This window comes from Paramisgurnus dabryanus, chromosome 11, assembly GCF_030506205.2.
Source record: "Paramisgurnus dabryanus chromosome 11, PD_genome_1.1, whole genome shotgun sequence".
Lineage (NCBI taxonomy): Eukaryota > Metazoa > Chordata > Actinopteri > Cypriniformes > Cobitidae > Paramisgurnus > Paramisgurnus dabryanus.
The window spans coordinates 27152832-27179132 of record NC_133347.1 but is presented as its reverse complement, the minus strand read 5'-3'; the positions used below and the strand labels follow the sequence as shown (position 1 = coordinate 27179132).

General features: G+C 36.4%; 1 protein-coding gene across 1 annotated transcript; it reads right to left on the bottom strand.

Annotated features, from left to right (window-relative positions):
* Positions 1–2550: 2550 nt before the first annotated feature.
* Positions 2551–16648, bottom strand: lgi3 (leucine-rich repeat LGI family, member 3). Its single transcript, XM_065247654.1, has 9 exons — positions 16192–16648; positions 14068–14139; positions 11923–11994; positions 10900–10971; positions 10482–10553; positions 10234–10403; positions 9699–9863; positions 8133–8223; positions 2551–5733 (listed from the first exon to the last, which is right to left on the bottom strand). Exons 1-9 carry the CDS (start codon positions 16404–16406, stop codon positions 5004–5006), a joined length of 1659 nt encoding a protein of 552 aa, XP_065103726.1. The 5' UTR covers positions 16407–16648; the 3' UTR covers positions 2551–5003.
* Between the last annotated feature and the right edge of the window lie 9653 nt (positions 16649–26301).

Below are 26301 nucleotides of genomic sequence, written 5' to 3'. Positions count from 1 at the left end.
TTTATTAAAAATGCTATTGTTGTTATTATTTATCATTGTATTTTGACAGCAACACAAACTACAATTATACAAATATGCAATTATATATTATAGCCTATATTTCTGCATCTGTACGTGTGTAGCTTAATTTAATGGGACAAAGCTAATCTTATATGTCAATATAAATCCAGTATAAATTTTCATTTTTGAAAAAAAAAACTAAATGTCTTGTAAGTAAAATAAAAGTCAGCTTTAAGAAAACAGCAGATGTCTATTAACAAAAGTAAAAGTTAGTATGTATGGTTATGTTCTAAGTAATACAGGTGTTTGGTTTATTTCAAGCATTCAGTTAAGCAGTTTTGTTCATTCAAATAATAAATAAGTGTAGTTATTAGCATATATAAAAAACAACCAATGTCTTTAGCATAGATATCTTCACCATGCAACGCAGCACAATGTCATTTGAACAGTTGAAGTTACATGATATAAGTTGGTACATTGTTATAGCGGCTGCTGGTCAATAAGGGGGCGCTGGAGCGCCACCCCTTTAAAGTTAGTCAGAGAAGAAAGCGGCTTTTACATGTTACCAAAAAGTTAAATAAATAGTGCAAATTTATACAAAATAAAATCATTTAGCTGTTCTATTTCACTGTTAGTCATGGTATCATTTATTTAAAAAAAATCAAAACTGAGATCGATGGCTATACGTTCTCCAAGGTATGAGCTGTGTTTATACAAAAATCATTAAATCATGTGATTGATTTGATGTTCACATTTAATATACATTACGAAAATATGAAATATTTTTTAAAGCATATTATAAGCTGATATAAAGGCTTTATTTTTACCTGGCATTTGAAAATAACACATTTTAGTGTTGCAATGGCAATACCGCAACACAGTGAAACTGTGGTATTTTTGCTAAAGGTTATCATACCGCCAGAATCTAATACGGCCTATACTTACAGGTATTCAAATCAACAAAATTATAATGGTGCCCAAATGTATGCACCGGTCTATTTCATTTTGATGCATATTGCACATTTTCTGTTAATCCAATAAACCTCATGACACTATACTGAAATATTACTGTGTCCTTCAGTTATTTGATAGATCAAAATTAAATTGCTGATCCAAACACCCAAATATTAATAAATGAAAAACATGGAAATTGTCAGGGTTGCCCAAACTTTTGCATACGACTGTAATAGGCTTGTGTAACAAATATTAAAGGGATAGTTCAGCCAAAAATGATATTAAAGCCATGATTTACTCACCCCCAAGCTGTCCGCGTTGCATATGTCCATCGTTTTTCAGACAAACACATTTTCGGATATTTTAGAAAATATTTTAGATCTTTCAGTTGATTAAATGTAATGTCACGGGGTCCACGACCTTCAAGTCCAAAAAAAGTGCGTCCATCCTTCACAAATTAAATCCAAACGGCTCCAGGATGATAAACAAAGGTCTTCTGAGGGTAATCCGCGCGGTGTTGTTGTAGAAAAATCCATATTTAAAACTTTATTAACGTAAATAAATACCTTCCGGTAGCGCCGCCATCTTAGTCGCGTCCGCATTCAGGATGAGAGCTTTACGCAGCCTACGGAGGCTACTCTGCTGCTGCTCTGTGCCCCTGCCCTCCGAATTTGCTACCGGAAGGTATTTATTTTCGTTAATAAAGTTTTAAATATGGATATTTCTACAACAACACCGCGCGGTATGTTATGACAGTTAAAATCTCCCATGAGAATAAATATATGGTAGTTGATTTACAAGATCATCTAGGTCTGTGTGTGTCTGATTTAAGTCTGGAGGGATATAAATGAAGCATATTTATTCTGCAGAGTCTGTCGTATTTCTGTCACTTGTAGTCTGCTATTAATACTGATAGGACTATGAATTACATTATTTCTTACTAGTTTTGCTGTACCACCAGAAGCTGGAACCAAAAGTGGCAAATATTGTAACATTTATAAAAGAAAGAAGTAACAGTCAGTTGAGAGTTGTATTTCCCAAAGACACCTTACAAGGGGGTCAAAAGCTGTAATTAAACGCTGTTATTCTGTGAAATTTGCTCTGATACAATTCTATTGGATGATAAACTCTTTCATTACCTATTAGGAAGAACCGGAACATCTGTCCTAACTTTTCCTTTTGGAGATGTGCTTCTATTATAATGTTCACTCTTTTTTATTCCCACATCTTTTATTTTTCTTGTCTCTGATGTTTCTTCTTGAGATACTTTTAGATGGAGAGTTTGATTTCCTGTTGCTTTTACTCGTCCTCTGATGTTCCGTTTCTAAAATTCAACTAAGGTTTGTGTCATTTGAGGCATCTTCATTTTGTTTTTCGGTCATTTTTGTCCTTCAGAGAGGTTAACTGTTTGAGGTTTATCTTTGTATATCCAAGTGATGTCTGTCTGGCAATCTACTGTTCAGCCTCTTCTTAAAGCGCCCCTACGTGCCCCCTTTTTTCACTTGTGGCCGTAAAGGTTGGACCACCAAACCATTTTACAAAGTGCATATTATAAAAATCACTTCATGATATAGGCTGAAAAAAAGAAAACAAAGATAAACAGATATTTCAATTTTATTTTGCGTCATGGCTTAAGTTATTATTTTCATAGTGTTATTGCAATGCATGCTGATGACAGCAAAGTTTTTAAACTGTAAGTCACTCTACAATCTATACAAATGGTGCTAAAGAGCACTAAATAGTCTCATAAGGAAATCACTTTAAGTGCTATATAGCATCTACAGCGGGTAAGATAAGTATTGAACACGTCACCATTTTCATGTCAAGGCGCTACTGACATGAATCTTTTTTACCAGATGTTAATAAGAACTCATGCAATCCACTCATGCAAAGAAATCCAACCATAGATGTCCATATTACCATGATGTGTATGTGTGGATTGCATACTGTAGGTTGTTGTCAACATCGGGTAAAAAAAATTCATATCAACAGCACCTTTAGAAATACATTAACTGAGAAAAATGGTGATGGACGTGTTGAATATTTATGTAGAACCATAATAATGCTATAGCACATTGTATGGATCTACAGGTGCTACAGTATATAGCACTTAACTCTTTCGCCGCCAGCGATTTTTAATGAAATATTTTTCATGATTTTCACATAAGTTTAATGCCTTCCAGAAAATGTTCTTCCTTAAATATATAAACAAACAATATATCAAATGAAAGAACAGACCCTCTGCTTTCAAAAAAAAGTTTTATCCTACCATTAGTTCTCTTTTTATCACCTCTCAAATATGGGAAGGTACTTCACAAAATTTTGAGCAAAAAGCTGAAATAATTCCATTTTTGTGAAGGACTTTTGTTAGAGATCAGATTCAGAGCGATCCTCAAAACATTCACAGACATGCAGCATCTTGACCTAGGGTGATACTTCCGGGTTTTATAAGTTGCGGAAGTGCGCACCTGATGGATAATAGCGGTATTGCAGAAAGCCGGAAATACTCGTCATCGGCAGGGAAGCGTTTTCTCTTAATTGACGAGTTATCTTGTCAATGGCGGCGAAAGAGTTAAATGGTTTCTCTATGATTACGAGCTAGTGAACTTTTAATGGCCATTTCTTTTAGAGTGTAGTTTGTAATTTAGAGTATTGTTACAGAATTACCTACACATAGAAAAAAAAACAATTACAATTTTTAACAGTCTAGCTCAGGGGTTATCGAACTTAGAAATGACAAGAACCCTCAAATACAAATGTTGTATGTTGATCTCCTTGTTAGAGAAGCATTTCAGATACAATTTCCAAAATCAAAACAGATATTACAGTACATTGTCATTTATGCTGTAAAAAAGTAAGTTTTGATTTAGTTGTTCAAGTAAAGTGTTACCAAATATTCCAAAGCAGATTGACAGTTAAAGCAACACCAAAGAGGTTTTTTTACCTTAAAATAACATTTCCAAAAAAGTTTCAGTGGTTCATCCACTCAAAACAGGGTGAATGGCACTTTCACATTTGCATTGCAGCCCTCTAACGGCCAAAACCGCACTAAAGAAGTTTCCAACCGTCGGGTAGTGGTCCTGTAGTTCAAGTAAAAACTACAAAAACTTGCTTTACGGCAGACCTACAATCCAATCAGAGCCAGCTATGCTGCAATATATACGATAGTGGTAATGAATAATTACGCTTCTAACCTGTAGGGGGAGCAAAGAGCAAAAACTCTTTAGTGTTGCTTTAATAACACCTTACAATCCTCAATAAATAACCTAAATCAGCCGGGAAAAGAAACCTTTCAAAAAATACATGATCAAAGGACATACATTGCAAGGATCCACTAGTTTGAAAACCCCTGATCTGGCTTTAAAGGACTTTTTAAACATGCTATTTTTGTCAGGGGCACATACTATTTTAAAGGGGTCATATGATGCAATTTCATGTTTTCCTATATCTTTAGTGTGTAGGTGTTTGTGTATGAGCATGTATGTGGCCAGTGGCGACTCGTGAATTCATCATCATGTATGTGTGGTTCCTCATGTCAAAATGTGTTTTCGGCACGTCATATGAACCAACAGTATGTGCATCGCGCGTCATGTCAAAATATGTGTCTGCTACAGATGCTTCGTAAGGGTAATCAGGGGTTTGGTGTTTAGTGAGTATCTTGCAAGACATGAGCGTCTCTTTTATCATGTACCCATTTGCATCAAGCACGTATTTTAACATGACATGCACATAGGTTCCCATGACGCACCGAACACATATTTAGCCTTCCGAGAAGGCACTGTCCACACCGCTGGGTGTGGCATCTGTCTAAACATTTTAGATGAAATTTCTAAGCAATGCACATACTGTTAAGAGATAAATATAGCAATGCAGATATTAAATGTTTGCTTGTAAAGGCCCAAATGCATAATCATTTGATAGTTTTGAGTTGATAATAGCTTGACAATAGTCAATGTTACAGTGTTACAGACCTAATTTGCATGTGAATGAAGTGTTTTCTATCCTTGGCATTTATGCACACATAGCCTGAGAGCCACAACATTAGCAGCCTACTTGGCACTGAGGTCCACCAATAAATGCTGGTAGGCCATGGTTTTTCCCTTGAAACTGGCCGCAAGCAGAATATCCTTATTGTCGATGGAGACCAGGCTGAACCCTCGAGGTGCCAGCATGTTCAGTTCCTGAAAGGGCTGAAACCTTTGAGTGAGGTCGTCCCACAGATAAATTCGAGAGAAGGAATAATCGCTCCCCAGGAGAAGGTACTGCCTCACTCCGACACTGAACGGATACACGGCCATAGAGCCACGTGAGGGCAGGGTTTGGATCTCCACGAACCGTTGGCTGTCCCAGCGCAGGATCTTTGAGTCTCCTATGAAGCGCGTGAGGCAGAAGTATAGAGTTTTTCGCACCCAGAAGTGCTTGACCATCTGGACGTCGCCAGAATCGGTGATGAGGGACTGGTAGACAAATTGTCGTTGGTTGGAATTCCACTGATACACCGCCGGGGGCTGAGAGGAGCTAGAAAGTATGAGACGAGGTTTGCCATCCATCTCGAGAAAGTCAATATGAGTGTCTCTGTGCCACGGATGAAGGGACTGGTGCGAGTAAAATCCGTTACTGTTCCAGCGGTACAAGCTGGTGGATCCGGCTTTAGAGCTATCAACTACAACAAAATACCAATCTCCTTCAATCTGGAAAGTCTCAATGAAGTTGGGCTTACGCACACGGGTGCTGTCGATATCCTGGATTTTGACGAAGCGCAGTGGGGCCTCCTCCCATCTGAAAACAACACAATCAAATGTTACGATAGTATTCAATTAAATTCATATCCATTAAGCACTTTTTTACAAAAACAGCTTTGTATGAAAATAGGAAACAAAGTAACACAGTTGCATTAGGTAATTTAATTTTGGTGTACAGTTTACATATGTCAGTGGTTCTCAAACTGGGGGCCCGCGAGATGGTGCCAGGGGGGCCCCAGTTTTATGACATTTTATAAAATACATTAATTTTTCATAAATTCTGTGTAATTAAACCTAAAGAAAATAAGGCTACTAACCAACAGCACTACTTTGTATACGTTAATATATTTTGTCTAAATAAAATGTTATGTTTTAGAACAAAATTGTCATAAATTTCTTAGGGGGGGCCGCAAAGGAATGCACCGCACACAAGGGGGGCCGCACGCTGAAAAAGTTTGAGAACCACTGACATATGTGACCCCTGCTTGCAATTTGAGTCTGAATTTTTATATTTTGACGTTCTCTATTAAAAAAAACCCTTCAAATTGATGTATGATTTGTTGAAATCTGACAAAAAATGACAGAGCTACACCTGTTTCAAAAACAACAGCACTGTATCCATGCCTTAAAATTTTAGGTAAAACTAATAGATTTGGTACACACACAGTCAACAATATCTATAGGAAAAATATATGGCACACTTTTTTCTTTCTTTTATTATGTGATTGACATTAACTCGTCAATGGCAGGGAAAGAGTAAACATTTGCATTAAAAAAAATTGTTCCTGATGAGGTTTTATGTTAATTTGTAATACCACAATTATCCACTAGATGGCACACTTATCCAATTTATAAAAATCTGGGCAAAAAACATATTTGCTAATTTTAAACTCTGTGTATGTTTTGATCATCGTTCTGAATCTGTTCTCTAACTAAATTCTTCTTCTCAAATGCAATTATTGCAGCTTTTTGCTAAAAATTTGTATTTTGTATTTTTTAAAAGAAAAATACCCATATTTAAAGGTGCAGTGTGTATTTTTTAGAAATATCTCTTGACAGAAATGGAAAATAACATACAAAACTATATTATCAGGGGTGGATTAATACCTTTATATAATGAACCATTATGCTTTTATTACCTTAGAATGAGACGTTTTATCTACATACACAAGGGTCCCCTTATGTGAAAGTCGCCATTTTGTGCCACCATGTTTCTACAGAAGCCCTTAACGGACAAACTTTTTTCCTAAGTTGTCTCTGACAATGGCATGTTTTTCCGGTGGCGGCTACCGTAGCTTCTCTATGCATTTCAAAAGTGAGGGGTGAGCAGTGAACTGAGCCGTTGGTTGCAATTCGCAACCTCACCACTAGATGCCGCTAAAATTTACACACTGCACCTTTAAGAGTTTATAAGCAGAGTAAAAATATATAGATAGGATGAAACGTATTTTTCCAGGTTTGTTTGTTTTTTGGTTTATTGTTTGTTTGAAAGCAGAGGGTCTGTTCTTTAATTTGATATATTTGTATATTTATATATTTTTACGAGAAAATTTTCCTGGATAGCATTTTGTAAAAATTTCGTGCAAATGCAGGCGGAAAATACACACATAACAAATATGATACATATGGTTCTTTACAGCAGGTGATGGCGATTTATTACTAATCAAGGAACCGATTTTACTGACGAGATGCGCCGGATATCTCATGCCAATTATCCCTAGCTTAATGTAGCTACTTATTTTTATGATAACCCCAATGTCGATCAAAGTTTGATTTTAACTCTTTCCCCGCCATTGACGAGATATCTCGTCAATTAAGAGAAAACACTTCCCCGCCAATGACGAGATTTTCCGTCTTTCCGCAATACCGCTATTATCCTTCCGCAACTTTTTAAAACCGGAAGTATTGCCCTATGGCAAGCGGCTGCATGTCCGTGTCTGTTTTAAAGATCGCTCTGAATGGGATCTCTATGAAAAGTCCGTCGCAAAAATGGAATTATCTCTGCTTTTTGCTCAAAATATGGTGTTTTTGCAAAAACCTACCCATTTTCAAAAGCTGATTGCAAAAGAACCACTAAAGGTAGGATGAAACGTTTTTTTTTTGTTTGAAAGCAGAGGGTCTGTTCTTTCATTTGGTATATTGTATGTTTATATATTTGAAGAAGAACATTTTCTGGAAGTCATTAAACTTTGGTGAAAATCATGAAAAACGCTGGCGCTGGCTGGCAACTTTTTTTAAAAACGCTGGCGGTGAAAGAGTTAATAATTGATTTCAATCTTTCACATGCTCTTACTCAGTCAATATTTAAGATATCAAGCTTATATTTTTTACAGAATATTCTTTGGATGATTGTATGTAGAAAACAATAAATCACAGAAAAATGACAAAATTTCTTCAACATAGTGTAAACAGCAACAGCAGAGCAAATAGACTTACTTGTAGATATGGGATCCTCCAAAGAGCTGGGCTACAACCATGTAGAGAGTGTTGTTGATAACCACAGGTTTACAGTAGACAGCAGAGCGAGCTGGAATGCACACACAATAGTATTTCACATTTATATTTGTCAATAGATAAGTATGAATATTGGTGCACTTGAAAGATTAAATCAATGTTGTGTTTTGGAGTTCATGTTAAAAACTGAAAAAATGCATCCATAGTCAAAGGTGCATTGTGCAACTTCTAGATCTGATCTTCTGACAGAAATGCTAATTAAAATATATAACTATATATTATCAGTGGTGTATAAAGACCTTACATAATAAACTGTATTGTTTTTATTAAATACACCACACAGGTCCTCTTGTCACATGTAAGTCACTGCCATGTTTCTACAGTAGCCCTAAACAGACAAACTGCTCTATAGTGCGCGTTTTGTCACTATGGCCAGTGAGATTTTTTTTAGAAAGATTAAAAATACGGGAGAAATTTATAGAAACGGGATGATGGCGGGAAAGAATGGTAAAATACGGGAAATCTCAGGAAAAACGGGTATGGGAGTGAGCTGCGGACTGAGCCGTTGGTTGCAATTCACAATCTCACCACTAGATGCCACTAAAAATCTACACACTTGTCTTTCAATGCGAGAAAAAAAAAATCTCACTGCCAAATGATCTCTTTATTTGAATTTTTACTCTCTGCAGCAACATAAAGTTTATTATAGCCAGTTAGACACAAATGTGTGCACACTTTCATTTTATTCGCAAAAATTTCATCATAATGCCACAGATCTAGTAGCATTATTGTTGTCTCTTGCAATGCATCAAGGCTCATGGTCCAGGAATATAATGACAAAAGTCAAATATGTGACCCTGGGTCACAAGACCAGTCAGAAGTCGCATGAGTATATTTGTAGCAAAAGCCAACAATACATTATATGGGTGAAAATTATCTTTTTTTTTTTGTTGCAAAAAAAAACATTAGGATATCATATATATATATATAAGATCATATTTTATGAAAATATTTAGTTAATTCCCTACATCCATAAAATATTAAAAAAAATAGTAATCATTACTAATGTGTGTGTTGCTAAAGACTTCATTTGGACAACTTTAAATGCAATTTTTCTTAATATTTTTTTCACCCTCAGATTCCAGATTTTTGTCCAATATTGTCCAATCCTAACAAACCATACATCATGGAAAGCTTATTTATTCAAATCTATAAATCTCAATTTAAAAAACTTGACCCTTATGACTGTCTTTATGGTCCTTGGTCACATATACAGTACTCCCCAAAAGTTTTCAGCTTACACCTTTATACAGTTTTTAATACTTCATACACATTTCCTGTATTTTCTGATTGTATTCTAATAAAGAGACTGAGAAATAATTATATATGATCCCTATACCATTGCAAAAACAACAAATCTAATGGTGGCATCAGACGTTTGCACAGTACTGTATCTTTTATACATGTACCCATGCTTTGTTATTTTTCTGTCTATCTTTTAAAATAAGTAAAAAGAATCAAATTACAACTCAGTAGTTTTTGACTTACATGTAATGTTGTAATGTGTCTTGAAAAGCATGTCCACGTGATCCCATATGAACACAGTACAGATTCCAGTGTTGGGCTGAGCGAAAACCACATACTGGTCATCTTTAAACTCGTATGACTCCACGGACAAAGACTGGAATGAGTATGTCTCATACACTGCAAAATCTTGAGGAGTAGAAGGGTTCATATTATAATTAGTAAAGCATTAGACATACAGTAAATACTGTGCATACGTTTATAAACCCCTCGCAGAATATGCAATACATCATTATAAATAAAGTTGCTTCATGATGCCATAGAACAGGGGTCACCAATCCTGGTCCTGGAGGGCCGGTATTTCTGCAGAGATTTGCTCCAACCCTAAACAAACACAACTGAAGCACCTTAATTAGATGCTTCAGGTGTGCAAAAAGTTCAAATGTCTACGCAAATATCTGTCGTTTCAGTTTCAGTTGAATCCCCAGAACCGATTGTGAGACCCTGGATCAGAATGAGCTGATCTCAAATATTGATCAGGGAAAGTGAATGAACTTACCGGCACTGATGCAGTTAAAGTCACGTGGAGTGAGGTCATGGATGCGTCTGCCCTGAAACTCAAAAGGACTATCGCAGTATATGGCTGGAACCGAGGTGTTCGTCTTCTCCATCCAGTCGACCAACCATTTGATCTTACAATCGCAACGGAACGAGTTTCCTCGCAAATCTCTGGAAAAAAAATGAAGACATGTGCCATGAAAACACACATTCATAAATCCAATCTGTGAGGTACTGCATTGTACATACAAGTCTGTGAGGATGTCCAGGGATTTGAAGAGATCTCTGGGCAGAACCTGCAGGTTGTTATTGGATAGAGATCTGAAATGGCAAAATCCAAATCACAGGCATTTTTAATTCATATTAATTATACATCTAGAAAGTACATGAATGACCAATTTGGGTCATTATACTAGAATATACAAAGTGTGTCCAATGTTGTGTTCATTACACAAAATATGTAGCTACTGTAAGCTGTCACTGGGGCAGTACCCATTAAAAAACTCCAAAAATGTTACAATAGATATATACATATATGTATACATTTGGGACCTGCACGTGCCTTTGATGTACTATTATAAACTTTTGTAGGTCCGCAGCTGTACTTTTTAAAAGGGTACCGCCCCAGTGACATATTTTTGAGCATTTTGAACAGGAGTATACTTACAGATGTGTCAAAGATTTGAGTCCCCTGAATGTGTGCTTGGACAGAGCTTGGATGTCATTGTTTTCAATGAATCTGTAAGAAAAGAAATGAAAAGATTAAGGATGTGGGAATACAATAAATAATTAAAGGAAACCCATTTGTCAGTTTGCCGCATAATAGAATAAAGGATTAAAAGTCATTAAAAAGATTTAGGGTTGTGTGATTAGAGGTATAAAACATTAGGATGGGGTATTGATCAAAAACATCTTCTCTACCTTCCTATTTATAATGAACGGTGAAGACGAAGAGGAACACTGCTTGCTGTCTTCCTAATGGATTCATGCGTCATATCATTGAGGAAGACTATTAAGGTTTAGGTAGAGCCTGCTTGCCGCTGCAGAGATGAAGCCTGGCTTTTCAGAGATGTCTCATTATAGCTTTTAGCTAAATGACATGGAGGTTGTGAGTGTTTTCATTAGTGCTAAAAGCTTTCTGCAATAGCAAGGAATTGCCCACTCTCTCTCTCATCTCATTCCCTCTCTTTATGCATTTATAGCGCTGACAGTGCTTTAGCGTTTGTCTTCTCCGGACAAAGGTAAATGAGTTTTAAAAAAGATTCATAGGAAACAGCACAGCTTGCACAAAGATGAAAGATACAGGCATGAAGGTGCATAAAGTCTTAGTGACCAAAGCCATAATTTAAAGCTTTAAACTTTATATAATTTAAATATTTATTCATTCTATGTCAGCAAAAAAATTACATTGTCAAAATGATAAACTGACTTTGGAATAGATTTGACTATTAACTTATTTTATAGGAAATTATATATATATATATATATATATATATATATATATATATATATATATATATATATATATATATATATATATATATATATATATATATATATATATATATATATATATATATATATATATATATATATATATAAAATCCATACTGTACATTACGTACATGCATTAACTCATGTCTGAAATAGTTTTTATAATAGGCCCATACAGCAAAACAAGAACACTTACAGGTACTGCAGGTGTCCAAGGCCAGCAAATGCATCAGCAGAAATCAAAGAGAATGTGTTTGAGTTCAATAACCTGGGAAAAATAAAGAAAGAGAGAGAGAGACAAAGAAAGACCCATTAGAGTTTTTATTTCATTATGCTATACATCTGAATTGTGGTATAAACAGTAATAACTGCTGTCCAATGTTAGCCCTCTCGGAAACAAGGTGGGGAAAAGAATTGCACCCAATAACCGCTTTACAGTACCTTTACCTTTAGTCTTACCCTTAGGGTTAAACACACAAACACCCAACAATTGATAATTCACTTAGGGTAAACCTTTATTAATATTAATTCATACTTTTGCTGGACTTCTTAACATTTAACTAATTCCCTGCCAGCATTTTTTGTAATTTCCCCAAAAGTTTCACAAAATGCCTTCCACGAAAATTGTCGTGTATAAATATATAAACATACAAATATCACAAATGAAAGAAATGAAATGAAAGATCCTCTGCTTTCAAACAAACAAACAAAACAGGGGAAAAACATTTCATTTGGTCTCTTATTATCACCTCTTAAATATGGGTATTATTGTAAAGAAGGTCATATTCAGAATGATGATCAAACATACACACAGTTTAAAATTTGTAAAATTAGTTTTTGCTTCAGTTTTTTATAAATTGGGTAAGATGCCATCTAGTGGATAATAGCGGAACTACAGATTATCGTAAAAACTTTCCAGGGAAGCCTCATTGACAGGGAAATGTTTTCTTTTAATTGACGAGATAACTCGTCAATGGCGGGGAAAGAGTTAATATTTAAGAATAGAAAAACCTTTTTAATACCCATTAATACTTTAGCCCAGTGGTTCTCAACTGCAACATGGTTCTCAAGTGGATCTCCTCACATTTAAAACTTAATTTAATTTTTATTTTGAAAAACTCAGAGAAGTGAAACTTCAGGATGTGTTAGAGCACTAAATAACCTGTAGATTGATCAGTACTTTAACACATGCAACAAAAAACACAACGCATTATAAGAAAAAAATGACCGCTTGAGGAATTTACTTATCATGGTTGAAAGCACCTTTCTAGATACGAAAAATGGTGAGTAAATAACACGATATTTGTCTGGTCTTTCAAGGGTTTGTGTGTTAAAGATGCTGTCATAGTTTGGGATTCAAATGTTATCAGGGCTCGGAGAAAATCGATTTGTTACTTTCGTCCAGCATAACTTTTGCCCCGGTTCTCCCCTATAACAGTATAAGACCTACTTGTTATTTACTAAGGCCCCTTTTGATTAGTCTAATTGGGACAATTTAAGCATGAAACACACAAATGATGGACACGTAAAAGAAATTGAAATTATCGTAACTCTCTGTGATATGGATATCCCATATACTGATATTACAATAACGATCATTTTTTATATGTCGTGCAGCCCTATTAGAAAATGTCCTGGCTCTTCCAAGCTTTATAATGGTAGTAAATGGTGCTACAGATTTGGAACCAAAAAAGTGCAGAGGTAATTCATACGACTCCAGTGGATTTATAAAAATTCTGAGGATTTTTGATGTGACTTTGTAATAAAAATATCAACACTCCCAAAATGAGGTCTATCAAGTTTTGCTCATGTTTAAATACAAAAATATAATATGGTACTAGACACACACACACACACACACACACACACACATACACACACACACACACACACACAATAAATGGTAAACACAATCACACACAAACAGTGGTTTTGCTTTATGACATTTGACTGTAAATTATTTTAGATTGGAACAGATTGATCTGTAAGGATTTTATGGTGATAGATGATTTGTATCTTTGAAAACTAATACAGACACATTTTTCTAAATATTATATTTTAGGACGGTTTTAATTTGTTGACTGATTCAGTGCTGTCATTCGAAAACAAACTTGTCTCTGTCTGTCTTTCTCACAGACACAGGGATGATAGAGAAGTCATTGTTATGTGAGTGTAGGCAGTCTGTAAATGCAGCCTCTGTTACTGATACACTGCTCAGACAAACACACATGCACGTGACAGAGACAACCTTTTATTTCACCTTAAATTTTTATAGCTTCAAACATAAAGCCCGGTATAGATAAATGGGGAGAGAGAGAGAGATCAATATACAAGTACTCACAAGAACTGCAATAGCTGCATATGTGAAAAAGCTCCTTCGGGAATCGTTGTAAAGGCAGCGTTCACCATAGTCCTGAAGTGAAATAAGACCATCATTATTATAAACACCACATATAAAACTAGTTTCTTATTTAGGAGAATAGGTTAAAGAAATTTTTCCAAAATAAGAAACTCAATTTAAAGGTACAGTAGAATGTATCAAGGCATAGATGAATAATAAGTAATGACATATCATGAGTCTCAAACATGATTGTTTCCTCCTTCTTATGTAAATCTCACGCTTACAAAAAGCCGCTGGAAAACAGGCCAATTTCAACATAACACCGACTGTGACGTTACAGTCAAGATGTACGCCCCAACATTAAATTACACATTCAATTAATTACAACGTTGTTATAATGCTAAAAACAAAGATGTGCTGAGTAAGCGCTATATGCTAGTTAATGCTATATGCTAACGTTTAGGCTGAAGTTCTACTTTTGGGGTTACAGTTACATTTTGCAGGTTCATACTTAAAAAAAATCACAAACTTTCAACTCAGAAGCATCCATTAACAATCTCCAAACAACTGATTATTCCTCAAAATCTGTATCTTGATCTGATACAGACTCAAACATAAGGTTTGTTTGCACACACAGAAAGCTACTGAAATGTGCCGCTCTGAGAAACAGCCAATCAGAGCACAGCTCATCATTATTATTAATGACCCTTTCAAATAAGGTATATAAATAATAGACCATTTCATTCTAAAGTCAAATGCTAGGGTTGTAAATGTACATTTCTGGATAATTTTTGCACTTAATAAAGACACAAATCTTCTATGTAGATAACAAAGAACAATTAACATATATTTCAATGCATTCTTCTGCACCTTTTACTCAAGGTTTACTGAAAGGGTGCAGAGAGACATGCTAACTATCCTTGAGGTCTTTCTTTCTTCTGCACTATTTGCACAACACTTTAAAGAGCTAGCAGGTCACCCCAACCAAACCATCCCATAATTAAGCTTTATGGCTATATTTAAGCCAGACCTCAGTCAACCCTCATTTTGTGTTACATCACAAGATAATGTGACATTATGAAGTACTCAGCTGTCCTGTGACCAGACTGCATGTAGGACAGACCGAGGCTGGTTTTCACACAAAACACCACTGAATATGTTTTGTCATACTGTATAGACGGTTTTAGCAGTAACAACATAAACAAGCGGCTGTCGTGGTCTGCACGTAACTTCCGGTATACTCCGCTAAGAATAAATAACAACAAAGTTCATTTAAACGTAGTTTATATATAAAACAGGCAAAAAAACAACACATAGATTACCTAGGAAATCAAAACATTTGTTATTTTCGATGAGGCATTTGTTCAAGAGATCAGTTTAGCAGCTAGTCAGACCATAAAAAAAAAAAACGGAGGTAAGGTTTGGATCCAGACGTGTATCGTGTCAGCGCACTTGCGTCCGATGAAACTGTCTATCAGAAAGAAACATACAAAAGCTGTCACTGGGACAGTACCCTTTAAAGGGTTAATATGTACCATACATGTACAGAAATGTACTTGTTGAAAAGGTACTGCCCCGGTTTTGTACCTTTATTTCTGAGAGTGCACAATTTGATATAGACAACAAATCATGTCTAAGGTAAACCTTTTAAGTAAAATCATCCTTGTATATAGCTCACCTTTGACTGAATATATGCATTTTAGTTAGGAGTGTTACATTTACTAACAAATATTCTGATATATCACAGATTTGAAGTTTTTTTAAACCAACATACAAACCTCCACTGCTTTGTTTCAAAGATGCTTGATCCAAACAACCTAAAGCACATTCAGTATCCTATAGATTTATACATTTGACCAATTCATGGGTATTGTGAGAATCAAACCTTTAAGCTTTGTGTTGCTAGCACCATACATTGCCATCTGAACTACAGGAACATACTTTAACTCAAGTTAGAAATGACAACTTCAGTATGTCAACGATTTTCATGTTATAAGTTCTTTGGGAAAGTACAAGTGCATGAGAATTAGGGTTTGGATTATAGTACTATATGATGCATTAAGGAATGAAATAACAAACAGGCCAATGTACAACATACATAATACTTGTCTTGTCAATACTCACAATGAGATGATTCCCGGTGGGAAGCTCTTGGGAATGGCTTTGGTATCCACGCAGAAGGCACTGTCTTTCGTACACGAGCAGGTCGCTGGACACCGTGGGATTTTAGGAGCTTTGCGGCCCACGGTGAACCCAAACATACAGAAAAGCAGCAGACAAACGGTTAGACGCCAGTCTGGCCATCGCAGCATCCGCCTGGGCCTCGCTTCCACCATCATATGCACTTTCTCTTCTCCTGTTGGACGGCTGGAGACAAGGATGAGGTGCTGTGCTTTAATTTGTCCCTGTTGTAAAAACAGCAGGAAAACATAAAATCCAAATGGAAAGGAGAGATGGGATGTTGTTATGCTCAGAGCCAGTCACAGATAGAGTGGGCAGTGAATGGTGTTCCCTGTGTGCGCGTCTATCAGTGTATTAGATTTTCTCTCTGTGGTCTGCAGTTCTCTCTGCTTGCTCTCTCTCTCTCTCTCTCTCTCTCTCTCTCTCTCTCTCTCTCTCTCTCTCTCTCTCTTTTAGTGGTGCAGCTGTCAGACTGCAGGAGTGTGCGTGCGTGTGTGTACTCAGCAACCCTAATACTGAATAATTCACTTTACACTCACACTTAAGCAGGAGATGTGGATCTGGGCTATCCCAGGCCTGAAAGAGGGTCCCGACCCGAAGTATTACGTATTGATAGTGTGCTTTAACATTTCTAAGCGATCAAGCGTATGATTTATGATTCTGCATTGATATCAGGACACACTGCAGTGCTGCAGAAAAGCAGAATTGCAGGTACTGACCCCATTTTTATTTGACACTGAACAACCAAAATGTATCATTTTAACCATCAGTCAGCAGTCTTTACTAACCAACATCTAAACACTAATATATCATCTAAAACTATATGCATTATCACTCTTTGGTCACATTTCTAATAGCTAATAACAGAACCATTTATTCACATTTACCGTAGTATTGCTTGCCAATCCAAAATATTGCATATGGGGCCAAATCATCGAGCTAACCCCAATGTCTCAATAATATTTTGGTGACATAAACGTGATATATGATGAGATCAGATATTACCTGGGTTACCTGCGTTCCAGTTTGCATACGAACCGTCCTAAACAGTAATCGAAATTTGAACTAATATGCCCCAAATTATAAAACGATTAGTTCCGGTCACTGCAGTGTGGAAATGAGCATTCTTAGAGTACCAGTAATTCATTTTTAGTGATTGTATATATATTGAATTAATAAATTCAATGTTACATTAAACACTACAGAGCCTGTTTTAATAATCTAGCAAGGGCTGTAACGAATTTATCGTCCCATTTATAGGCGCATACTGGGCTCATTAACGGAGCATTTCACCCGTAGAAACATTAATCTTTATTGAAAGTGTGTCATATTTGTAGTCGAAATGTAACATACATTCAGAATTTGGTGCCTATTTGGCCGAGAAAATGGGTGTTTGTAGTCTCACCCCCTCAACAAAGATATTGGACTTCCTTCTTTCAATGATGCAAAATGATGATTTTTACATCATTGAAAGAAGGAAGTGCAACACTGAAATCTGTATTTCTCCTGTCTCAGCGGCAACTGAGAACATGATGCACGACCATTCAAAAACATGACTGGAGTTCTAACTATACAAAGCTTTATGCAAATGGATGAAGTGTCCCTTTAAATAACGAAAAACACTATTGCACCATTGACTTTAGACCATGTTTTAGTTGGTCAATGGCGTAGTCTATTTTAGTTGCCTCAAAATAGCAATGTTCCAACAATGTGCCTGAACACACCTCGTTTTCAGACCAGAACGTCCATGGGCATAAAATTGGGCGCAAATGCATTTGCTATGTAAACAATGTTGCGCTAAACGTGAAATTGATCATTGCACCGGGTTCTACTAACAAAAGACACTTGCATCACGCATTGCAGCAGGTGTATGATACGGCCCTACATCTGGGCAACAAAAGAGATGGGCATAAATACATGGAAATGTATTTCAAATACAAATAAAAAATACTGTGTTGGAAAATGTATTTAAATACAAATCCAATATTTAGTATTTTGAAAATACACAAAATACATGTGAAATTGGCGATTCAGTGCAAGTATCCCTTTTAGGCTGAAATCTATCTGGGTCTATTTCTGAATGCCAAAAAGCATTTAGATGTGTGCAACTGCTTAGAAACTTTCGTTTTATTTTACATACCTCTTGCCTTCCCCTGCCCTGTAGGAAATAAAGAACTACAAAAACCTTGGTAACACTTTACTTTAAGGGGTGTGTGAAGATTTTATGCACATTTATGACAACTGTCATTAAGTGTCATTCACTCAATTATGTAATTTTTAATGCAAAGATGACATTGTTTGAGATATCTTTGTTATGACAACTTGACATAAACCAATACAACACAACTGTTATAAATCTGTCATAAACGATAATTATCAAACTGAATAAACTACCTAGCTTTGTGGGTTAGCATTACATTAAACTGTCATTTAAATGTCATTAAGTGTTAATACTATATCAAATATTATTAATACTCGGGTCAAATAAACATTATGAACTGAAAAATATTGACATTGACGGTGTTATAAAACTATTTGACAGAGTATTAACACTTAATGACATTTTAATGACAAATTATATTTGTATCACTGTAGTTGAGGTCAAGAAAAATATTCATGACGGTGTTATAAACTATTTGACAGAGTATTAACACTTAATGACAAAATAAATTTGTATCACTGGTCTTGAGAATGTCAAGTTGTCATAACAAAGACATCTCAAACAATGTCATCCTTGCAATAAAAATGACATAATTGAACCAATGACACTTAATGACAGTAGTCATAAACGTGCATAAAATCTCCTTCATATTCATGACACGTGTCATGTCATGGTTATGAAGGTGTCATGTCAGCCTTATGAACACCCATTCAAGTATAAAAACGTTTTCATGTGTTGTCAAAATGACACACAACCTAATCAGTTTATATGTGAAGACATCCATGCATTTACAAACTTCACGAGACGAGTGTAAGAAAAATTATTCGGCAAACTACTTCCTCTCATCGATGCTTTCTGATGGTTTTGAGAACAATTACTCAAGAGTTGCCCTCTGTCATTTCACAGAATTATACAACTGAGAGCACGTCAAGCATTAAAGCCGTGTAGGTTTACTGAGGAGCCCGCAGGTTCAGCAGGTTCACGCTAGAGGTCTTCACGGGTCCACTTAGATCCGAAAACCCAAGGTCCGACCCGAGACCTGATCGGGTTCGGGTCTAAAAGTTTCACATGTGCCTCGGACACGGGTCGGGTACAATAATAGCGGCATCGGGTCTCGGGTAATTTAAAAATGAATGTGTTTTTTCTGAACGGACCCGAGAAGACCCGAACTCTCTCGCCTGTGTGCGTCAATGTCCTTTTCAAACCTCTCATCTGTTTGCCAAGAGCGCTTGCGACATTGTGTGGTTGTCGGAAGGTTCATTTTCGTTGAGACAAACATGTCAGTCAATTATAAATGTACATTTTAGCAGTTACGTTGGTGTCGTCGTCAGATAACAAAGTAAAACGAATGGAGCAGCTCGCCAAATTGGTTGCAAGGCCACCGGAGTTTCTTTCTGTCTGACTGCTGCGCGTGGGTCTGCAGAATGCACACACGTCAGTGCCGTTTACATTCGGTTCCAGTCGGGTTAAAAAAAATTTCACTAGTTCGGGTCGGACTCGGGTCTAATTTTCTCGGGTTTGTCTCGGGTCGGGTCTTTCTTTAAAAAATTTTTATTTATGCACGTCGGGTTCGGGTATGAAGTGATTCGGGTCATTTCGGGTCGGGTACATTTCTTTGGACCCGAGGAGACCTCTAGTTCACGCCGTAGAGTAAAGCCATGCGAATTGCAAAAGTGTAAACAAGGCTTCAACTGCACAAAGCTAAAGACTGCATGCGACCCGTGTGAAAGGGCCTTTAAAGGCAAACACCACCGTTTTTCAATATTTTACTATGTTCTTATCTCAACTTAGACGAATGAATACATACCTATCTTTTTTCAATGCGTGCACTTCATCTTTGCACAGTGTCATGAATGTGTTAGCATTTAGCCTAGCCCCATTCATTCCTTAGGATCCAAAAAGGGATTAATTTAGAAGCCACCAAACACTTTCATGTTTTCCTCATTCAAAGACTGTTACACGAGTAAGTATGGTAGCAAAAAATAAACCGAGGTGATTTTTTAAGTGGATAAAAAATGAGAACTATGTTGTATGGTGGAAGAGCACTTAGTTTGCAGCACTTCGACCTCTGGCGCAGTAACATCATCACTCCTGTAAAGATGTACGGAGGTCAAATGCTGCAAACTAAGTGCTCTTCCTCAATGCATTGAAAAAAGATAGTTACGTATTAATTTGTCGAAGTTGAGGTAAAGACTAGGGATGGGCACGAGTACTCGATTGCTCGAGTACTCGAACGTGGCATCGATGATCGATCACGAAAACGATGATCATGTGGGTTTATTTTATTGTTGATATGGCGGCATGTGGATGTCTGATACATTACAAGCGCATGTGGTAGTAAAGACTGGGTCTGGAGATGAATGTTTGACGTTGTGTCGAGCTACGCAGACCGGCATGTGACATTACCATGTGATACAAAAACAAACAAATAATTCTGTGCGACCGCGCATCAGCAACCAGCCAATCTGCGCAATGCGCAGCAGCCCGCCAATCCCGTGAAGCCGGCCACACCTCACATCACTGAGGCACTATGGTTTAAAAGGATGACGTGATTTTCGGAAATACAGTCAGTCAGGTGCAAAATGTACAGCGCCGTCAAAAGTTCAATGGATTATCATCTCATATTTCAACATCAAAAGAGATACCAGAGAGCCATACGAGCATTAACATTACATCCTGCACGACACAGCTAATCGCTAAAATGATAGCAAAACACTTAAAGCCGCTTAATGTTAAGAAGCTTGTGCTTTGACTGGACGTGTTTAAAAGTGCGCTGTTTATGATGCACATCCACAAAGGGAGTTAAACTTTCTGTACATAACTTAGTTGAAAACTCAGTTGAAGTCTTGCATTTTATGCAGATAGATGCACGTTGTACATTTATGTTGTATAAAGGCTTAATATTAGGCAGAGTGCGTCATATAGAAAGCGCTTCGGTTTGTGTTTATTAACCCTTTAGTTTCACTTCATCACGCAGCTTTTCCTGTTAGAGGTTTCTGATAAAAACATTTAATTCATTAATAATCTGGTATGTGTTCATTGTTCTGTCATAGTTTCTTCAAAATTAAGTTTATTTGAGTGTTTTTAATAAAAATATTTTCATTTTCACCATGACGTGTACGCCCCGCCCCTTTGATTGCCCCGCCCCCAGTTAATCGAGTACTCGTTCTTCAGACCTATGGATTTATCAAAATGAAAAAATGACAAAAATGCACATTCCTAGTAAAGACACAGTAAAATATTGAAAAATGGTGGTGTTTTCCTTTAAGTCAAAAGTGTAGGCCTATTTGTCTCGGGCGTGCAAAAACTGCCTGCCAACTACAAGTGTGAATATGAAATTTCCTTTTGCGACAGTTATAATAACACAAATCACACCCAATAACTCAAACTTGCTTTTTTCCCACTCTAAGATTTCAATTATTCCTGCCCACTAAAAGCTGCACAGATATATTTGCTTACCCCGATAGGCCTGTCAATGTAAACAATTTAGAAAAAGTTCCATCGATTCACAATTTATATCATCGTTAGCCTACAAATCTACGATATGTATTCAGGGCTCTCAAGTTTTACCAAAAGTTTGTAGTGAGATGGCATCCGTCAGGGGAGGGGGTATTTGTGACAGCGACCCCTCTGCCCCACCCAATTTTTTTTTTTTTGCTAACAGTTTAATTTTACCTAATGTTTTGTAAACAAATTTGTTATGAGCCCCATTGACTTCCATAGTATTATTTTTCCTACTATGGAAGTGAATGGGGCTCATTAAAGGTTTGGTTACAAACATTCCTCAAAATATCTTCCTTCGTGTTTTTCAGAACAAAGAAATTTATACAGGTTTGTAACAACATGAGTGAGAAAATGATGACAGAATTTTTATTTTTGGGTGAACAATCCATTTAAAATAATTTTAAAAACATAGGTATCCCTATCTGTGTAATTTTGAGATGTCATGAATATGAAGTGAAATGCATTTAACATTTTGTATTACAAAAATGTATTTAAGTAAACTTGTACTCATCTTTCATACAAAGATGGGTTCAAATGTATTACAAGTGGTCCCTAAATACATTTTTAAATTACATTTAAGCATATTTCATATTAATGTACTAAGGAACAAAAATGTAGGCTTAATTAAATACAAAATTAGTACATGAATATAGAGCACTTTAAGTAGATTATGGAATTGTACAAAGTGCGATTTCATGAGGCGAGGCGCTGCAAAAAACGACAAGTGGATGACATCAGAGTAACGCGAGAGCGATTTGAAATCAGCCTTCTCCGCAAGATTTCTCGCGGTACTCTGATGTCATCTGCGTGTCGGTTCTTGCGGCGCTGCGTAAAGTTGACCACACTTAAAAAACTCGAAGCAGGACAATTTATCTGTTACTTCTCAGCGTGAGAAATACAAGGTGTGGCGTGTGAACTGACTGAAATGTGTGTGTCTCACGGTGAATGCGTGAGACTTGAGAGCCCTGTGTATTGTTATATGATATCACCTATCCCTAACATTCTGTCCCATTAAAAATGCCTGTCTGAAATCGATTCAGAATCGATTTTAAATCGATTCCGTGTTTCATGCACAGCTTGTGCGTGTACTATGGTGTTTTGGTCAGTACGAAGTCCTTATCAATCTAAAATCATTATGAGTCGGAGTCGTTTATAACGTGCATTAAAAAAAAGAAACACTCGTTAAACAAAAACATTCAAAATATTCTTTAGTATCATGAAATTACCTGAAACAATTTGAAGAACAGAAATATAAATATCCTTATAGACATTTCCTGGAATAGCGTTTGTAAATGGAGTTTCTGCACGAGAGCGCCCCCTGGCTTTCGGATGTGCCGAGATTACACCGTAATAGTTAAAATTTATTTATTGAGAAAATGCACATTTGCACAATCGTTACAGCCCTAATTTTAATAAGCACATCCTCACCTTATTCCAGAAAAGTTGCTGATTTAAGGCTGGGTTGTACAGCTGCGGCTCACCTGTGGCCAGTTGCATAAACCTTGACTAGTCTTATAAGTTAGACATGAATTTTTATCTTCAAGACTGAACATAATTGTTTTGAGCATGTTACATAGAAAGGTAGATTAATTTAAATACAAATAATAAGACTGCTTAGCCCTAACTAATTGGTAGTTAGTCAGACTCATTTTTAAGACACAGTCGTACTCTTAACGTCACGGCTATGTATGCAACCGGGCACTGGATGAATGTTGTTGGGGTGGGGGAAGGGGCGTGTCTGGTCTGAACTAGTTGATGCTTGAAAACAGCACCCTGACTGGTTGACTGACTCAAAGTATTTTGAGTATTTTTAAAAATACAAAAATAGTCATCTTAAATGTATTTAAATACAAATTACATTTCATTTTTCCAAAGGCTTTAAATACAAAATACTATTTTGTATTTCACATACGTATTTTAAATACATGTATCTGAAATACTGCCCAGTCAATTTTGTTACTACTTGCATACTTTGTTGCATAACACTCAAATCTACATACTTTCCCATATCAAAAATAATATTCCTTTTGGGACACTACAAATGTACTGGGAACCTCACTAAAATCGCCATGGTAACTTAACTTTGAGAGATAGTTAAAATAAAAATTCTGTCATGTGTACTCACCCACATGTTGTTATAAACTTGTATATCTTTGTTTGTACCAAACCTTTTTTGAGCATCATCTTCCTTAGTATTTTTCTTTCCTACTATGGAATTTAATGGTGCTCCTGTTTCCTGCTTGATTCCAAAATATTCCTTTGTGTTCAGCAGAACAAAGACCTTTTTACAGATTAACAACGACTGTGTGCGTAAATAATGAAAGAACTTTCATTTTCCTTTAAGTTATTATGAAATGGTTCCTGGTTCCAATCCTAAATATCAGGTTCCTTCCTGAATGACTGTATCACTTTAAACAATTGTTTTATTCAGACTGTGCAAGGTGAAAATTATTAATCCTTTTTTGTTTAACTTCATCAGTAACAGTCGAATCGTTTAAAAACGATTGATTACTGATAGATAGATAAATAAATAAATTAAAAGTATGCATTCGTAGATTAAAGGCTCTTGTCTTGACACGGATTTACAATTAAACAGAAATTTCATACGACTGCCACTAGGGGGCGAACTCCGACCGTTGTGTCTGGATCTGGTCTGGATGTAGCCTATATCTTTAAAATATAAAAAAATAAAACATAAAGTGCAATTTTAGTCAATAGGAGAAGGAAGACTGGCTATATGTTGTGAATACCTGAAATGTAACAATTTATGAAAGTTAAACAGTTATAAACAAAAAGTTTAAGAGTTCTGAATGCGTTGATTACACTTGCACTTCTGTGTGCAATGTTTATAATTGAACTATTACAATTTGGTTCTTGCTATGTTAAACTGCAATTATTTTTAAAATTTTAAAAAAGAAAATATGAGTTTTCAGTTACTAAAAGGCAAAATACTGGATACAAGAAGTGTGCATCTTTTTTGAAAATGCATGTTTTTTAATATCACCTCTAACAAAAAGTAACAAAAACAACATAAGTTTTAACATATATAATAACTTTTAAGCTATTTACCACCATTTTTTTGGGGGGGGGGCATATATGCATGCTTTATCATCCTCAAGACTACTGGTTCAAATATTATTGCAAAGACCTCTTCTTAAGCTGCACAATATAGGGTGACCGTATTACTAAAGTTTAAGTTCAAGTTTTATTTGTCACATACGCAGTCATACATGGTACAACATGCGGTAAAATGTTTAATATTTGCAGTTGGTGTGGTCCTCAAATGGTCTATACACAGTAGAAAGACTTCAGTAGATTAACTACAAATCTCACTGATCTGTTTTAAACAATGACTAGAAATCAGAATCAGATCCATGTGAATTATGGTGATTTGCATGGTGACCACAAGGGGGCATAAGAGAATCACTTAACATCCTGAGAGTAACGTTACTATGAGTCCCTTTACAGAATGGATAACAAGCTTTTTTCTCCCTCTGCTTTCTCTTCCTCTGATCTCAGTCACTCTGTTCTTGGCAGGGCAGTACTGCAGTGGCAGGCACAGCTTTCACCAGCTGACACCAAAAACACGCACAAGCCTATTGAAGCTGAGGTACCAGTACGTGCACTGGATACCTGCTATCTCATGTGATGTCTCCCTTGAGAAGAGAAAATACATGTTTATCATGTAGAACAACTTATCTCAAAATGCAAAGTCAGGAATCTATCTGTCGGTCTCTGTCTGTCTATTGATCTATCTGTCAGTATGTGTATCTGCCCGTCTGTCTCTCTGTCTGTCTGTCTCTCTGTCTCTCTGTCTGTCTGTCTGATTGTATTTGTCTGTAAACGTCTACCGAACTATCTGTGTGTTTCTTTGTCTGTCTGTCTGAATCTGTCTGTTTTTCTCTGTTTGACTGTCTGTCTGTATCTATATATCTGTCTGTCCGTCCATCTGCCTGTCTCTCTTTATCTGTATATCTATATTTCTGTCTCTATCTATATGTCTGATCTGTCTGTCTTTCTCTGTTTATCTGTCTGTATCTATCTAACGGTCTGTTTGTCTGTCTATCTGTCTGTTTCTGTCTGTCTGTCCATCCGTCCGTCTGTCTGTTTCTATCTGTCTGTCTGTCTGTCTGTCTGTCTGTCTGTCTGTCTGTCTGTCTCTGTCTGTCTGTCTGTCTGTTTGTCTCTGTCTGTCTGTCTGTCTGTCTGTCTGTCTGTCTGTCTGTCTGTCTGTCTGTTTGTCTGTTTGTCTCTGTCTGTCTGACTGTTTGTCTCTGTCTGTCTGTTTGTCTCTGTCTGTCTGTCTGTCTGTCTGTCTGTCTGTCTGTCTGTCTGTCTGTCTGTCTGTCTGTTTGTCTCTGTCTGTCTGTTTCTATCTGTCTGTTTCT

Excerpts from the sequence above, each read along its gene's own strand:
- lgi3 (XM_065247654.1), bottom strand. The coding sequence starts at position 16,406 with ATGATGGTGGAAGCGAGGCCCAGGCGGATGCTGCGATGGCCAGACTGG. Across the intron at positions 14,140-16,191 it reads CCACCGGGAATCATCTCATT|GACTATGGTGAACGCTGCCT; the intron begins GTGAGTATTGAC and ends ATTTCACTTCAG. Across the intron at positions 11,995-14,067 it reads ATGCAGCTATTGCAGTTCTT|GTTATTGAACTCAAACACAT; the intron begins GTGAGTACTTGT and ends TATTTTTCCCAG.